This window comes from Cryptomeria japonica, chromosome 4 (genome assembly GCF_030272615.1).
Source record: "Cryptomeria japonica chromosome 4, Sugi_1.0, whole genome shotgun sequence".
NCBI lineage: Eukaryota > Viridiplantae > Streptophyta > Pinopsida > Cupressales > Cupressaceae > Cryptomeria > Cryptomeria japonica.
The window spans coordinates 553759620-553777739 of NC_081408.1; the positions used below are offsets into that span (position 1 = coordinate 553759620).

Below are 18120 nucleotides of genomic sequence, written 5' to 3' on the forward strand. Positions count from 1 at the left end.
GTGTCTCCGATATCGGAGACCTTGCTTGAAACATCTTTGGTCGTAGGAGACTTTCAGCCACAGTCTCCCAAAGACTCCCATTGTCTCCCATGCAAAAGGCACAATCTCCCACACAAATAAAACAAAAAATCCTTAAACTCAAAAGTTAAATGCATTGGAAAAATGGAAAATAAACATGCTGCGAAAGGGAAAATAGGAGTCGATGCAGGGCAGAAGCCAACAAAGACCACAATTAAATTGCTAGTTGTCTATTTCCAGTTCGATGCAAAACTCAAAAGATATTCATATTTTCTATATTCTTGCTACTGTTCTATTAATTCATTTATGCAGACTTTGCATCATACAAAGTGGGGGTGAAAATTACTAGATCCTTGGGAGTTGAGAATTTGATTATGAAATTTTTTTTCTTCCTTCATTCTTGTGAGTATGTCTATATTCATATTCTCATATATATAAACACATAGAGTAGGGATTTTCAGTGTTGAAAGATTCAACTTGTTGGTTTGGGCCCTTGCCTTAGTTTTCTTATACACTTTATTGAATTTGATTGATTCCTATGAAGTTTCCTTTGCTTTTAATGGATGTTTTGGTTCTAGATGAACTCTTTGCTCCTTTTATCCTATAGATCTGAATTGTTGTTGGGTGTTGGATACTTCTTTTTTCACCTAAATGTTTTTTATTTCCTATTTAGTATTTGGGCACACCCCTTGCCTAAGGATTTGCAATGTTGAAAGTTCAATTTCATGATATTTTCTATAAATTATTAAATTATATGAAAAAATGGCGTCTCCAAGTAGCTCCTTTTCCTATTTTAAAAAATAGACGTACTGGTAACAATATTAGTCTCTCCTAGTAGTATAAGTACCGGTCTCTTAGCACCCTAGGTATTATGTATTATGAAGACTGTCATTGAAAGTCATCATAAAAAAATACATATCCATGCAAGTTACAACATTTAAGAATTTTCTCTTCCTTGTATATGTTCTAGTGAAAGCTTTAGGCCTACTCCTTGTTGAAGGTTGTGGCTCTACTCTTATGCTAAAAGACTGCAGCTCCATCCTAGAACTATATGGCAATTACTCCTCTCCTCAAGTTCAACCTATTTGCAGTGATGCCATCCAATTCAATGTTTCCTCTTTTGTTGTACCCTACTCTACTTGCCTCATGAAATCAATAGTTTTATCTTTTGTAAACATGGAGGTGGCCTCATCTCGCACAGTCTAGTCTTTGTATGGATCAATCTCATCCAAGTCTATAGGATTTTGAGCAAACATTATCCATCTTTCTTATGTGAAAGCAAAGTTTGTATTGCACAAAAATGAGGTAATCGAGACATACCAATTTGCTGTACTTTTTCATGTGAATAACTTAAACAAATTTCAATTATGCTCACATCGAAATGGACTACAAGGTTGACATATATGCGGTGCTAGCTTTTGAAAGTTTGGGTTATTTTTGCCCCAATCTTCCTATCAAGTAGCTGTAAATAGGATATTCAAAAGCTTGCAAGTAAGCAATAATTGTGACATAGAAGTGAGGACTCCAATTTTTTTTTAATCTAGTGCTTTGGTTGTTCTCCCTCGAATAGCTAGTGGTGAAGAAATGAAAGATCCTTGACTATAATTCTTATCCAAACTGCTGATTGTTTACAAATTCAAATTCTTTGACCAGCGAAAAGTGTTTTCGGAAGTTTATTGTATTTTCAATTTTTTTGTAGTTTTTTGGATTTTTGACAATATATAAAAACTAATAAATGCAATACAATAAATATAGAACTGATAATAGTTTCCAGACTTATGATTATTAATTGCAGCAAGTACAAATAATTAATAAAGAGGGTTCTTGATAGAAATAAGCCGTTCAAGGCCTACCAGGAGTCCAACGCTGGGGTTTGAAGGTAGAATTTGAGCCCGAATTGAAGCAATGGCTGCTTTAAGCACCTCCAGCTGCTACTGAGGGTTGCAAATGACTTTATTTAACTCTAGCATAATTACCAAAAACTAATACTGAAGAATTATTCAGACCTAGTTGGAATTCCAAATTCTTGCTAGGCAAGATTCCCAAATTATGTCCCTTTTCCTCAATGAATTGCTTATGTAGGCCACATGTGATGGAATTCCTCTGAATAAACCATGGATCTGTTCTTCCTTATTGCTGACAATAAAATTAATCCCAATTCCAGCTCCTAAATTCCCCTAGTTTATTTATTTGGCTACCACACCTCCAAGCTAGGGTACGGCTGGCATTAATTACTAATGATCTGCAAAGAACTCTCTCCAAAACCGCCCAGATCTGATCAATTCCACTTTCCCTTAAATCTGATGTCTGAAACAAAGGAATTCGTGCTTCCAATGGCCTGATAAGTGCATAAATATGAGTGTTGGAGTGATGTAGAAGGCTGGGGTAACGTCCAACCAGTCCAAGATTGAAGGGTTTCGTCCTCAATCAAGCTTCCACAAGCTGTACCTTCTATGGAAGACTGCTGCAGAGAGCAAATGAATAATTTCCAAAACAAAAATGATGCCTCTTTCCAACTCCAAGCCTCTTTTTTACCCCTCAAACCCTCATCGTACTATTTGGCATCATTTAAAGATTCCAAAGGAATCTTTTCTCCTTAAAGAAGTTCAATCAGCAATGAGGGGATAATTAGTCATTAAGAAGGGGCCATAATAAAGTTACTTTACCACCTAGGGATGTGTGCAAGGTAACTTAATAAAGTCTTTATTAAACATCTTTTAAATTAACTTTTTCTATTTTTAGAAAAAAGTAACTTATGTAACTTTATATTATAAAGTTACTTTATTATTTCCACCAAAGTCATAAGATGACCAAGTCTAGGTCCCCTTTGGCTAGCAAATTCATCTCCCAACACCGAACTTCACCTGTGGAGATGGATGACAGGTGAATCTGAGCAATTGAATGGCAACTAAAGAAGAGGGGACATTACAAGAAAAGAGCCTAATTGTAACTTGTAATTTTGCAAATCTTTAATAATTTGGTTCTTTTCCTCAACCTTAGTTTTCATCCTCACAATGGACATTGAGAGGTTTTCCATAACTTCCTCATTCACATTTGTGAAGTCCTCTGAGAAGAAAATTATGGGGTTGAGGTAGTACCTTACTACATGAATAGGTTAGTGGAGTTGATGTTTCTAGTTTCTACCTTTGGTCAATGATCTCCCAAATGGTTTCAATTTATTTTCTTTGGGATGGCATCCTTGGCTTTGTCTATGACCTTATAAATGTATCCCATCAGGTTTTTCTCTCCATCACCAAGCATAAAACCCTAACCAAAAGCTTTGACACCTACAAACAAATTTAAGTTACAATTAAATTAAATACTTAAAAAAATGAAATCGAAGTATTCAATTTTAAATTTAAATTGAAGTTTGAAGTTACCTTGATGATTTCTATAGCTCTCTTTGTAAAGATACTGTCAAAAATTGTGTTTGCAACCTTCTTTCCATCAATCTTCTTTGAATACGATGAATCTAGTGATGTTCACCTCACACACATCTACTTCAAAGGTGCTAACAAACTTCACATAATTTGTATGTGAGAAAGTCACTTGCAAACCATGACACACCTACTTTCTCAAGCTCTTTTGCTTTGGTGTGATCTCTCATCAAGTTGAGAGTCCATGAGTGATTGTGGATGTATTTGGTGATGTTTCTATCTTTTTCCAGCATCAGTTTCACACGATCAATTTTGCTTGTGTTCTCCAAGAAAAGGTCAAGAGAATGGGCAGCACAAGGGTCCAAAAAAGTGATTGGCACTTCTCCTGAATACTAAAACTGTAAATCTATTGCCATGTATATTGATGTATTATCATTTACAACTTGCACCACATTTTCAATGCCCACCTCTATCATGATCTCTTCAAGCATTATACTCAAAGTTTCTACATTGATTACCTTCTTAGAGACATTTATGGACTTAAAAACAAGCATACAATTTTTGAGTAATCATGTAAGAATGATGAAAGTTTAGAAGTATACAAAGTTGCTAGCTTCATAACAGTTACAATGTGTTACACCACAAGTATTGAAAATTACTAGTTAATCTTGTGAGCTTAAAGTCATTTTCCTTAAAGCTTTTCTTTTTCTTAATAATCCAGGATTAATTTTCTTGCAAACTAATTTATTTTCTATTCAATGTTCATCAATTTGGGTCATATTGTTAAATTTAGATCAGATTTAAATAAACAAAATTTACACACTTGCACAGAGATTACCCTGGGAAAACCTTCCTCTTGAAGGTGAAAAACCTAGCAACAAAGTAGATATTTATTTCTTCAATAAGACAAGAGTCTTTACAAGAAGTTGCTTCACTCTTTGAAGCTAAGTGGTGATACAAGATCACCCTAGACAACAGTAAGGAATCTGCACTACTGTATATCAGTCTATGCTGATAAATCCACCTTCTATATTCTACGATCTACCTTGAAGATCCTCAAACTGCTGTCGATAGCTTTGATGGAGATACACACAATATGAATTGCTGATGGAGAAGTGCGAATCTGCTTGCGGTAGATGATACAAACTGCTGAAGGTAATGATTGTATTGATTCGATACTTATGAGGGGAGATGAGACTCATCTTTATACCTATGCATGGATGTCTCCAATCGACACGCCTCTTCTACAAGTCGGCTTCTTATTTAACCATCACGTCCTTTTGTTAGAGATTTGTTACATCATAACAAACACGATTTATACAAGGGTGGCGGGAGTTATATGTTATACAAATATCGCACATTAATAAATATTAGCAAATTGATATAACTAAATTGTCTAAGGCCGATAGGCCTCTTAGACAATTTAGTTGTCTATGTCGGCCATGAAAGAATACGACCGATGCTATTACATCAACACATATAACCTTGGAAATATGCTGTATTTGACTATTTAGTGATTTTTTCTTAGTCCAAGTATGCCGTCTAAAGAAATGGATCAGGATTCAGAATATTATGCAACTTATAGTAAAAAGAAGGTTGAAGTGTGTTATATGTGTGAATTTCTTTTGTTCATGACTTCAGTGAAATTAAACAATACAGCACTGTTTTTCTGTGTTTCAGTATATATGATTATTTGTGATCTATTATTTGGGAAACCAAAAAATGAAAAAGGATATATCTGTTCCTCATTTCACTTTGATCATTTGTGGATGATTCTGTTATCAATATATTCAACCAGTGATAATTAATAATTATCTTTACTCCTATTTATCACCTTTTCACCTTTTCATTATTTTGATACTGTTACTTGAGTTCCCTGAGTAATTTTTTGAATTCCTTCATTCCTACAAAAGATTCAATTACATGCAAACAATTTTTATTTATGCAAATTTACATATTTTCTCTTTGCTATAATAAACTGATGAGACAGCTTCAAATTTTTTATACTTTCGATGCTTCTTCCAGTTCTTCATACAAGTTATTATTGAATTTGAGTTGGTTCAATTTGACTTGCAAACTAATTTTATCTTAATGTTCATTGATTTTCTTAGTTCTATGCAATATTCATTAAGTTGGGTCATGTGACCTTGGAAATAAGCTGGAGTTAACTGTTTAGTGATTTTTTCTTAGTCAAACATGTTGTCTAAAGAAGCGAATCGGGATTCAGAACGTTATGCTAACTAATAATAAAAGGAAGGTTGAAATGTTGTTATATGTGTGTGAAATTATATTCTTATGACTTCAGTGAGGTTAAATAATGCAGCACCGTTTTTCTGTATTTCAGTATATATGATTTATATGTGATCAATTATTTTTGGAAATTAAAAAAATGAAAAAGTATATATCTGTTCCTCATTTCACTTGGAGCCCTTGTGGATGATTCTGTTGTCAATATATTCAAATTTCAATCAGTGATACTTAATAATTTACTTCTATTTATTACCTTCTCATTTTTGTAATACTATTACTCAAGTTAATGTTTTTGAATTCCTTCATTCCTACAAAAGATTCAATTACATGCAAATAATTTTTATTTATGCAAGTTTACATTTTGTCTCTTTGCTATAATAAATTGATGATACAGCAACAAATTTTCCATACTTATGACGTTTCTTCCAGTTCTTCATACAAGTTATTATTGAATTTGAGTTGCTTCAATTTTATAATATGGGTAAGTGTGTAAGACTCAGACTGAGTTATTCTATATATCCTAATAAAGTTATCTCTTTCCTTGCAGGAAGGGTGACAAAGCATGACCTGGAGCACACGGTGAGTGCTATTTACAAAATGTAAAGCTTTTGTTGAGGCTTTGTAATTGTATTGTTGGGTCTCTGTACTCTTTATTTACTTAACATGATTCTTTTGAATATGTACCAAGAAGACTGTTTAAACTAATTTATATTTCTTTGAACTTCAAATCTATATCTTCCATGTCATACATAGTTTTTGCATAGATGATATATTCGATTATGGCACTTGTTGCATTTAATTTTTAAAATCAGAGCTATGTGCTAACAAAAGCATGGACAACGTCAATTTAAACTTAAGGAAAGCAGAATTGTTACATAAATTGAAAGATACAGTCTCAACCCTTCACCATATATTTGACCATATTAAGTGCTTTGCATATTGCTTATATCTATAATACACATCAGTAAGCTATCATATATTCGTAACTTAAAATTTATAAAGGTTTTCCTTCCTCATCCCTTTGCTCATCTATATATATTTTAATGAACCTTTTTAATAAAAACATTTCTTCTCAAGGCTTGATAAATAATCAGGATAAATGTTAGAAATTCGTTGACAGAAGAAATAAAAAGACTGTAATATAGGTGAACAGATACCAAATGCCATCAAGCTTAATTAGGTGAAAAACAGAAATATGGTTGATTTATCACTGTTAGAACTGTAATAGTAATCTTCATGTTAAATTTTTTGGGGATGTACATAAAATTTTTTCTTTCTCTGCATGTTATATTACTATAAGGTATGAAAATGGTTGGGAATTTCCAATCTACTTGGTCTTTATTTAAATCTAATTAGATTTTTTGTATTCATCCTTCATGCAGTTCAAGAAGATGGGAAAGGAGGGACTACAATGTGGTAAGTAATTGATTGGAAGCATCTGGCATGTTTTTGGCTTTTTACGTATGGCCATAAAATTAAGTAACCTAATGTATTGATCATATTTGAAACTTTGCTATACTTTCAATTTCACACTATATGAAGCTCTATAATGTAAATGTAGGATTATGTTTTTAGTACAGGAATATGATTTGCATTATGGTAATCACCATTCAGTGTTTACATCTTGATTTGTGATGAACATGCTCAGTCTTTGTTCTGTTCAATTTTCTTGCAGGAGCTGTAGCTGGACTATACACTGGATTGGAGTATGGTGTAGAAAGGGTTCGCGGCAGGCGGGACTGGGTACCTTCTTACTCTCATTCATTTTATTGTCATTATTTATTTTATTATATCTATCCTGAAATCTTTTTTGTAGGTAAAAATAGCTTTGCATACAAGCCAGTATGTCCTTCAAAATCTTCATTCCTTTCCACGATTTTTATTCTTTAATTTCTTAGTTTAAAACTTGGGACTCAGCAAAACTTGACAGACCCAATTTTGACTTGGACTTGCCAACTTGGCAAATTTAAAAAATAGTTAAATTCATTAACTTGGCAAAACTCGGGAGAACTAGGCAGAAACTCAGCATAGGCAAGTTTCTTGGTACAGACAATAACTCGTGAGTTTAGTGAGTACCCTTTAAGTTTAAAAAATCTTTTGAATTTAATTCGCTTTGCATGCAAAAAGAAGCCCTCACTAGAAAGAAAGGAAGACAAAAATTATATTAATGTTTATTGTCTAGTATTTATGAATGACCAAAAAATGTCAAAGGGACTGGAATTGTACATTTGTTACAGTAAAGTACTAGGGGAAAATGGCCTGGACACAAAGCAGGCACAATAAAGAAAAGAAGGCAAGAAAAACAAAGAAAGAAAGAAAAGGAGAAAAAAAGAAAGAAACAAAGAACATCCTCTGCCACTAGTCATCATCTGTAAGAAGAGATTTAGTATGTGAAAACTTTTCGCTGCAGTTAACTTTCACCTTGCTTGATGTATGCAATTCCAAAGCTTTGGTGCCTGTATCTGGCAGCCTGTATTTCATCTGTTAAATCGGGCAAGCTTCCCCATGACCTGTGCTCTATCCTTTTTATTTAATTTTTGTTTTTTAATACCCATTTTGTTTCTTTTGCAGCTCATCTATTGCAACAGAAGTTCTCTATTTCTCAAACCTACTACCCTATACATAAATTGTAAAATGTACATGTACTTGACTGCTCTTGCTTCTTTCTAATTGGTTTCTTTTACTAGAAGATTATCTTATCATATGTGCTCAATTATTGCTAATAATTTGAGGAAGGCAGGAAAAATGTGGAGGTTGCAAGAAAAATTGTGTGGGGTCACCCTTGAAGTTTTGTTGATGGTCTAGATTCTAGGTTCTATATACTGATTTATTGATAAATCTGTTATTGAAAGGGCGAATAACAAAGATGTGTATTCCACATGTGCAATTTATTTTTAATTTCACCTAACAAAATTTACTAAAAGGGAAACTAGTTTTTTCCATGCAGGGAAGTCTATGGTAATTTCTGTCTGCTATAATAAAGCATTTGAGTAAAATCTTCTGATCTGACATCTGGTTTCAAACTTATTGAGGATTCTAGCCTGGCTTTTCTTATTTCATATTTATCACTGTAGCAGATACTAATAAATAATTTGACTTGACTTGCACACCAATGTCACACAGTAAACCTTTGCAATTTAGCATCAAAGTCGCAACTTCTCCATATGATCTTCATTTCTATCTTTTTTAATTTTTCATTTACCTCCTCTCCACCTTCCAATTTTCCTTCGCAGTTTTTCTTTTTCTTTTTCCAGAGAATGTATACAATCAGCTTGGTGGTGCAAGTATGCCAGCATTTAAAGGTAAATTGTGCTTGACATGTAGCTGGCTTATTGAAAGAGGTTCCCATGTTTATGTTTGGTGGTAAAACTTATGTTTGCCTAAGCTGCCATGATATTGGGGTGCTATTTTTGTTGAAGTCACCCTGAATCTGGTCCTGACTCTAGCTGCTTTGAAACATTAGTCCAGGAAGATTTAGAGCTCAGTGAGTTGGTCTATTGTGTGACCATCATTTCCATTGAATCACAATATCATTGAAATTTTTTTCTTTTCCTGTTTTGAATTCAGTTGAATATTTTAAAATTCCATTCTGGAAAATGTAGCTTCCAGAATTTTCTGATTACTTACTGAAAATATGAACATCTGACAAGGGATGAAGATTTATTTGTCAACCAGTCAACAACTTTTGGAGAGAAAAGATTAGTTTGAAGACTGATAAAAAACATGGAATCCACAGATTTCTTCTCTAGGACATTCTTTAGCCTCTAAAAGTAAACTCATTCTAGGTATGTGTTCTAAACCCTGGGAACATGTAAAATCCAAAATGGCATTCATCTTGCTGAAAGCCTGAATCAGCTATCATAGAAATGGAGAAGAAATATGAATTTTATGCATACCATTGTCAATATATCCCAATCAAAGGTTGAGCTAGGAAATAGATTGCTGATGGAGTGTGCTCTTTGTTTATAATTTATATTACCCTTTTTGTAAACTTTATGACATGCATTTGCCATTATGCATCTGGTTCAACCTGAGTTTTAACTCATTTCATTGGTTGGATATTGGACTATCAATTAAATAAATTTAGTACCAATAAAGTATAAAGTAATGACTGTGGATATCAACCCAAATTTATGTGTGGTGAAAGACATTTGTAAATGGAAGTAGTGGAAATGCTGATTTGGAAGACAGTATTATGCTAAGTCACAGGATACGGCGATTTTCATGGATGAGGTTCGAATTTAATCGAATTTCAAACTTCTATAAAAAAAATCGAATTTAATCGAATTTCCTCTTTAAAGCACTGCTATCCACCTCTAAACACAAATCAGCTGGTCGTGGGTATTCTTTGTATATGCTTTGTATCTATTGGGTCATGGGTGTCTGCAACTGCTGGGTTGCCCTTGGATTTTCTCCAACAAGGGTCGCTATTCTGATAATTTATTAGAAGTATACATATATTTAAAAATAAGCAAAATTATAGAAGGTGAATTTTATCCGAATTCTTTTTCGAATTTTTCCCTTGTCGAATTTCATCCGAATTTCATGGCTGTCGAATTCGAACCTTGTGACTTAGGTATTATGTGAGGAATAGGAGTCTTGGGAAAGAAATAAATCATATTCATATCCACGGACAACCAAAATAATTCAGTAGGACCCATTAAAAAAATTGGCACAAACAAAATGAAATCAAACTTAACAAAATAAAAAGGATGTTATCAATAAAAACATGTACCCAAGCAAAAGCATTCAAATCAGAGACTATGAATAATTGCAATTTGTATATATGTTTAAAGCATAGTTGGACTACTCACAGGGTATTCGGCGAGTTGAAAAAACTCGCCGAGTTTTCCACCTTGGCGAGTTTTTTTGACTTAAAATTGCGAATAAAACTTGCCGAGTTTTTGACAAAAAACTCGGCCGCTATAGCAGAAAAGCAAAAAACATCAAAAACACAATTTAATTCATCATTTTAGCTTGGGTTTTTTGCTGAGAAGGGGGAAGAGTGACTCCAACACTCTTGCAAGGTGGTTTGAGCGATTCTTGCAAATTCCAAGTTAGCGCAGAAACGCCTTAATGACCTTGTCTTCGTGCAATGTAATCTTCGATTGTGCGTAAGGTAGAGGAAGTAGAAGGTGGTCCAATTGACTTGGATGATATAGATCCTTACAGTGACTGGACATCATAGGAGCAACCTCCATTGTTTTCCGAGGATGACATCACTGATTTTGAGGGGCAGGCTATGGAGGAGGAGGGGGGTGGATTTGTTTTCACGTTGGATGACTCTTTTGACCTTTTCACACATCGCCCCCTTTGCTAACGGGGACCCCCTCTTTTCCTGCTTTCTGTGTTGTTAGGTTGGGGTTTTGGCTGCTTAGTGGGCAATTTTGTGTTTCCCGTGCCCGACTCTCGGAGTTTTGACATGCCTAGTGTCGTTTAGGGTTTTGAAGTTATAGGATCAAGTGCGTGAAAATTGAGATTTTAATGATCCTAGTTTTGTCTAAGTGTTGACCTTTTGGAGCGTTAACGTGTTTTTAAATGTCCTCATCGGTGATTTTAAATGCTAAGGTGTTTTCAGACATTTTGGAGTTGTTTTCTTGCTTCTAGGGAGTTATTCGAGTTGATTTAGCACTTTATCCCGATAGATTTCCTTGTGTTATGCTCCAATTTTTTATGAATTTGCCTAGGTCCAGTTGAGTTTTATTGAGTTTCGAAGTTTCTAAGTGATTCTGAGTGGAAAATCATCATTTTCCGGATGAAAATCCATATTTTAAGGGTTAAAAGCTAAGTTATTGGTTCCGGTTCGGATTTAGGTTCGGATTCGGGTACGGATTTGCGGATTCAGCAATTTTTTTTCTTTCTTGGGTATGGGTTCGGGTTCGTCCGTACATATATATATATATTTTAATTTTTTTTTTCTATATATATATATATATCTTCAAACTTCAAACATCAAAATTATATACGTTCACAGTTCAAACATACAAATATGAAACATACAATGTAACTTTCCCATACAATGATACATAAATGATAACAGATAAATCATAAATCATAAATCCATAATTGCCAATGCCAATAAATATTCTGATATTGATATATCGTAAATCATAAATGTAATATCATATTCATAATTTGCAAAAAAGATAATATTCAACTGATTCAAGTTTCAAAATGTGAAAATGTCATGACACAATAAAGTATAAAGTTAAACATTCAAATTACAAGCCATCTATGGGATTTAAATTCCATATTCATCTTCATCTGAAGCATCCAACCCAAGCCCAAGGTCATCAAGTGGTTCAAATTCAGCATCAATTGAACCAATATCAAATGGAATGCCACTCCCACTAGCTATGTCTCTCTCAAATTCCATAACTGCCTCGTCTATAGAGACTTGGCAAAGTTGTGCAACTGTAGAATCTAAATCAGCACACTCAGGGGCTAGATCCCAATTCCTTGTTACACCCTCACTATATCCAGGGTCCTTATGTGACAACAAACGAAGGTTGGAGTGTACGTAGACCAAATCCTCAGCTTTCTTTGCACCCAAACGATTACGTTTGACTGAGTGGATGAAGGAGTATGTACTCCAATTCCGGCTGAAGAAGAACTTGCAACCTGTTAAAAGTTAAAACATAATTAGAAATTTATAAATTAAAATTATAAAATAAAAATATGATAGCATCAAATGGAATTGGAAAACTATAAAAATAAAAAATAAAAAAGATACATACTTGGGAGTTAAGTTTAATTGCAAGAGGCTGCAAGTAAACAAAGCCTTGACCATGTACATACCACCACTCATCAGCATCCATCCCATATCTGGCATTAAGAGCTACAACATCATGATTTTTTGCAGATACAAATTGGCCAAACTCCCTCAAGACAATATTTCTTGTCTCCTCATCTTGATATATCTTTTTAAAGGCAGCCCTATAGCCAGAAGCAACCTCTGCATCTCTATATGGTGGCACCCTCCTTGGTGTTGCAAGCATCTCTGCACTATAAAATTTTGGCGTCAAAGCAAATGCTAAGAGATGTAAGGGGGTGGTCATCTTGTTCCAATGGTCAACAACAATTTTCTGCACAACTTTGAAAAATGTTTCCGTTGGGTCATTTTCTTTTCTATTTATTACTTCTTTTATTTTTTCCACCATGCAATCCATGCCATCATAAATCTCACCCAAACATGGGTGATCAGTATCAGCATACCTGATCATGCTCATGATGGGCTCAGTGAAATTCAAAACATATTCCACATCATCCCACCATTTCTCACTAAGGATCAATGCTCTTACTTTTAGAGCTCTTTCTGTGTGGGACTGCTTCCATACACTCCACAAGCTGTTGATGACCATAGAACTCAAGGCATCTCGCACCTTCAGAAGTCGTCTTAAGACGAGCGTGTGAGGTGCAAATTGTGTTTCAGCAACCTAACATGACATAACAAAATACACAATATATATCAAATGTAAGTCTATAAAAAATACAAATTTAAAACTAAAAAAATTAAAAAATAAAATTTAAAATTAGTAATTATAAATTACCTTCAACAACTCCAACTTGGAGAAGGTCCTGAAAATGGCTTGTGACATATGATGATTAGTCACAAACATTTGAATCTCCTCGCCCTCTGCATACAGTTTTTTCACCCAATCAATTTGTGTGCCAAGCTTTTGCATGATTAAATTGAGTGAGTGTACTGCGCATGGTGTCCAAAAGATGTGACCATATGTAGCCTCCACTATAGTCCCTGCTGCCCTACAATTTTTAGCATTGTCAGTTACAACTTGGACAACATTTTGAGGCCCCACCATGTCAATGCATTCTATCAAGATATTGGCAATGAAACTTGCATCTTTCACTTGCCCCTCACAATCCACTGCTTTCAAAAACATTGCCCCTTTAGGACACACTGCTATAACATTGATCAATGGCCTATTTTTACAATCTTTCCATCCATCAGAAACAATGGTCACATCTGTTTCCTGCCATGCATCTTTGATGACCTTCAACTGTGACTCTACGGATGCTTTCTCCGTTGCCAATAAGGTGGTTCTCACCTTTTCATACCCTGGACAAACATAATCAGAAGGTGTATTGCAAAGAGTATGCACCATGTCCCGAAAGTAAGGTGATCTAACAAGGTTGAAAGGAAGCCCATTGCCATAAAGGCAACGTCCAATTTTGGAATCTGCAATCTCTCTCAGTTCATTTTTGAAGGCAAAATCCAATGGGCCTCTTTTCTGTGAAGCCACAACATTCTGATTCTCTACTGCATCAACTGGTAGGTTTTGCATGAAAGGATGTGAACTAGCTGGTCTTGTGGAGCCAATGCAACTAGAAGGCCTCTTAGACGTTGAGCTTGGATTGACAAGAGGATGATCAGTCTTTGTTTTGCTACTTCTCCTATCAGCTTCCTCTTGTTCTCTAATATATCCCAAAACTAGAGCTTTTGACAGCCCCCTGCCATCTGATCCCTTACAAAATTTTATTCCACGCCCAGGGATGAAACAAAGGTGGCCTTTCACTCGAAAGTATGAGTTGGTATACTCAGTGCCACAATGGTTGCACTGCCAAACAAAACCCCCACCACCAGACACTGGCTTGATCATTGTTGTATAATGCCAAAGTGGTGAATCTTGATCAATTTTAAAGGGGTTATTTTCAGTTCGGACATTTGCACTTGAATTAGAGCTTGCACTTGCACTTCCAGTTCCAACCATTATGTATGATTATATGAATAATGCACCTAAAATGAAAAGAGAAAGCACAACATTATTGAAAAAAATTATTAAAATTTTGGCATTATAACTCCATACTATGCATACAAAGTGTAAAAAAATATACAAGACTTCATTAAAAAAAATTAAAAAAACTATAAAAAACTTTAAAAAAAAATTTAAAAATTTGAAAAAAACTTGGAAAAATTCTTGAAAACTTGAAAAAAATTCAGATTCACTTACCTTTAATGGCTAAATCTTCCTTATCCGGTGATTCCTACGCCTTTGATGCGTGTCTCACACCTTCGTAGTCGTCACCTTCGAAGAAAAATACAAAAACTAAGAAACTTGATTGTAGAGAAAAAATCTTCAAAAATGCAAGTAGAATGAGTTGAATGCATGTTTTGATGCATGAAATGCATCATAAAGGGGCGTATTAGGGTTTAGATGTTAAAATAAGATTAAAAAAAATATTTTTTAATTGTTTTTCTATGTTTTCTACTCGTGGGCCCCGTTTTTGAGAACCCACGGGCTTGGGTTCACCCGGGTCCTCCTGGTTCGACTTGGGTCCCACTCGGGTCCTGCCCAGGCGCAGGACCCACAGGGAACCCAGCCGCTTGGGCAGGACCCGGGTGGGACCCAGGTCGAACCAGGCTCGGACCAGGACCGGGCATGAACCAGGACCAAGACCCGGCCATTTTTGGCAAGAACCGGTAACTCAGGTTAAAAGGTCAAAATTCCATACTAGAGGTGCTTTTCCCCTCATATTCCTGACTACCCATGGTTTTCCCCACTCAAAAATCCAAACTGGACATGGATTTCCCTTGAAATCCATACTTGCTTCATTTTTCTACCACTGTGAATCTACTTGCTTCATTTTTCCACCACTGTGAATCCATATTAGGGTTGTTTTTCCCCTGGAAGCATTAAATTTTGACTAAGTGTCAGGATTTATCCTGACTACCCACGTTTTTCCACTAGGGAGGTATGGGTAGGATTGCGGATGACATTTGTCTTGACTCCACACCTGGGTCGATTTTCCACCAAGTCTTTTGTGACGAGTTTTGAGGATTTTTGTGCAGACTCTCAGTCCAGACTAAAGGCGATTTTCCACTGAGAGCATTTTTTATGATTTTGAGTCTGGATTTTCATCCAGACTGAGGTCGATTTTCCCCTAGCCCCATTTTGTGTGCATTTTGATGGATTTTGTTGGGAAATTTTGTCCATACTTAGATCGATTTTCCCTTATGGGGAATATTTTGACATTTTAAATGATTTTGATGGGATTTTTAAATCCCTACTTGGATCGATTTTCCTAAGTGGGTCAAATTTTGATTTAAATTGCAATATTTCAATAAAGTGAGCCTTGTTTTAATTTTTTTTAATAAAGCAACGATTATTTAATAAATTTAAAAAACAATTAAATGATTTGCAATAAGCATTTAATGTTTTCAACCTTCTAGAAGCAAATCGGTTTCGCCAAAGCAAGTATAAGAACAAGTGTTTTATCCCACATTGCGTGTGTGGTGAGATTTGATGATGAAAGTGAGTTCAAATAGAGAGAAGTCTAACATTATTTTATTGTTAAGTTTGCCAGGTGTCTCCATGCAAGGGCGATTTTCTCTCTTATTGGCGATTTTCGATGAAGTGTTTTGGTGGAGTGGTTGATTGAAGACTTCCATTTTTTCCTCCATTTTTCCAGCTTGGCAATTCACTTGATTGCTGCCATTGAAGTTCCTCGACTCCATTGTTTTCAGATACTCCATTGTTTTCAGATTTTCGATTTTTTGGGAGATAGCGATTTTTCCTAGTTTGGCAACTTTGATGATTTTAGAGGACTCTTACCTCTAAGTTGGCGATTTTCCTTGGGGCTGCCATTTTTGCATGCTGTTATCAGACTGATTTGGCTGCCATTGAAGACCCTTCATGCCACGATTTTTGGTCAAAGTTCGCCATTTTTGGAGAAATCCACGATTTTGGTGTAGGGGCGATTTGTTGTGATGGGGTTTTGACTCCAAACCTTGATGATTTTTCTTGATGCCGCCATCCTCACTTGCTGTTCTCAGACCATTGTCGGCAGATTGTATGCAAATTGAAGAGATTTTCCAGATTTGAAGGTGACGCCATAGTTGGGAAAATACGATTTTTATTTGGCAATTGTTTTGGGGGCATATTTTGATGGATTCCATGCATGCGTGATACTCCCATTGCTCCTTACTTGCTGTCATTCCTCAGATTTGAACTTTGACGCCATTGTTGCAGCAGGGGTGACCTCCATTGTTGGCTGTCCATCTATTTTCAGACGTAAACTTTCATTGCCAGCCAATTCTAAACTTAATGATTTACCTTTGGGAGAATTTTCAAGTCATTTTTAGTCAATCACTTGACCATTTGAGGGCTGTTACAGGTCTGCAACTTCGCCATTGCTGCTTGTCCTCACAAAATTTAACTCTTACCAGCCATACTATTTTTCCCAGATTTGATTTGCTTTCATTGTCTAAGTTGTTTTCCATCAAATTTATGCATGTTTAGGTGTACAGTTGCAGGTTGTCTTCAGACTTTGTTGACCTCCATTGTTGACTTCGGAAGGTGTCCTCAAAAATAATTTTGTGTGAAAACACCATCTTTCACGGCTTTCCTTAGTCACTCTTGATCCGGTATACTCCTTTGCACTATAATTTGCACAAAATTTCTAAGTATAAGGAGGTGTTGATTTCATGAGGGTTTCATACCCTAATCTTGTCACGTTTCGTATTTAAATCGTTAAAATCCACCTGGAGTGTGGACTATTTTCCTGATTTCCACACCCTAATAAGCCTAAAATCATTAAGAAGTCAGGAATTTTATTAAGAATATTATATTTTTCCTAAGTTCTAACTTTAAGCTTCGTATAGGTGCAATGTCGAAGTCCGGATTTAAGGAAAGAAGAGAACAACAAAGGATTGTTGAAATTGGATTCTATCCAAAATCCAAGATGTTATCCAGATGGAAGGAGATTACGGATACGAACATGCATTTCCTGAGCCTGAACCTGATGCAATAGCGGATGTTCGGAGTTGGAAATCAGATTCCTTCCCTAGCGTGTGTAAATATTATGAAGAGTGGTATTTTTCAAGCCGTTGGATTCCCACAGTCCATACAGTGTAGTGAGCTTATCCTGGAGTGTGCACGATGTTATGATCCTCGCTCGCGAATGATCAAGACTCCTAAGGGCGTTGTCATTGCCTACCTTGCTGAGGATGCGATTGCTAAGGTATTTGGAATTCCACGTGGAGCAAACATGAAGAATGTAACTAAGGATGAATATGAAGATCGATACACGAAGAAGATGGATGCGTGTAAAAATGTGGTGAATAAGGAGTGGATGATTGGGCCTAGGATTCATCATTCCAAGGCTCCTAAGACACTCATGTGCACAGACTTCAAAGAGGAATATAGTGACTTAGTATTCCTACTTAACCGAGTGATGGGGATGCTGCAGGGTGCAATATACGATGGATGGATGTTCTATTTCATCCACGATTGTCTTAGAGGGACGTTGATAAATTGGTCTAGAATCATAAATGAATCTGGATTTTCAATTGAGGAATGTAGAGCGGTCTAAGTCATTCACCATGACTTCCTACTTGGTATACCTACTTGCACGGTTTGTTACATACAAAGAATTGATATGCAGAGGTGAAGTCGGGAATGGACAAGGACAATTCAAGAGTTATGAGTGCTATCCCCAACTGAGCATGTATAGAATT

The 18120-nt window shown here is 35.6% G+C and overlaps 1 protein-coding gene across 1 annotated transcript in view; it reads left to right on the forward strand.

The window, feature by feature from the left end:
- Positions 1-18120, forward strand: part of LOC131070283 (outer envelope pore protein 16, chloroplastic) — a 56133-nt gene that overhangs the window by 13374 nt on the left and 24639 nt on the right. Inside the window, exons 4-6 of the mRNA XM_058005794.2 lie at positions 6193-6224; positions 7028-7061; positions 7321-7388. Of these exons, the coding sequence (XP_057861777.1) occupies positions 6193-6224; positions 7028-7061; positions 7321-7388 (134 nt within the window). The remainder of the gene's footprint in view (positions 1-6192; positions 6225-7027; positions 7062-7320; positions 7389-18120) is intronic.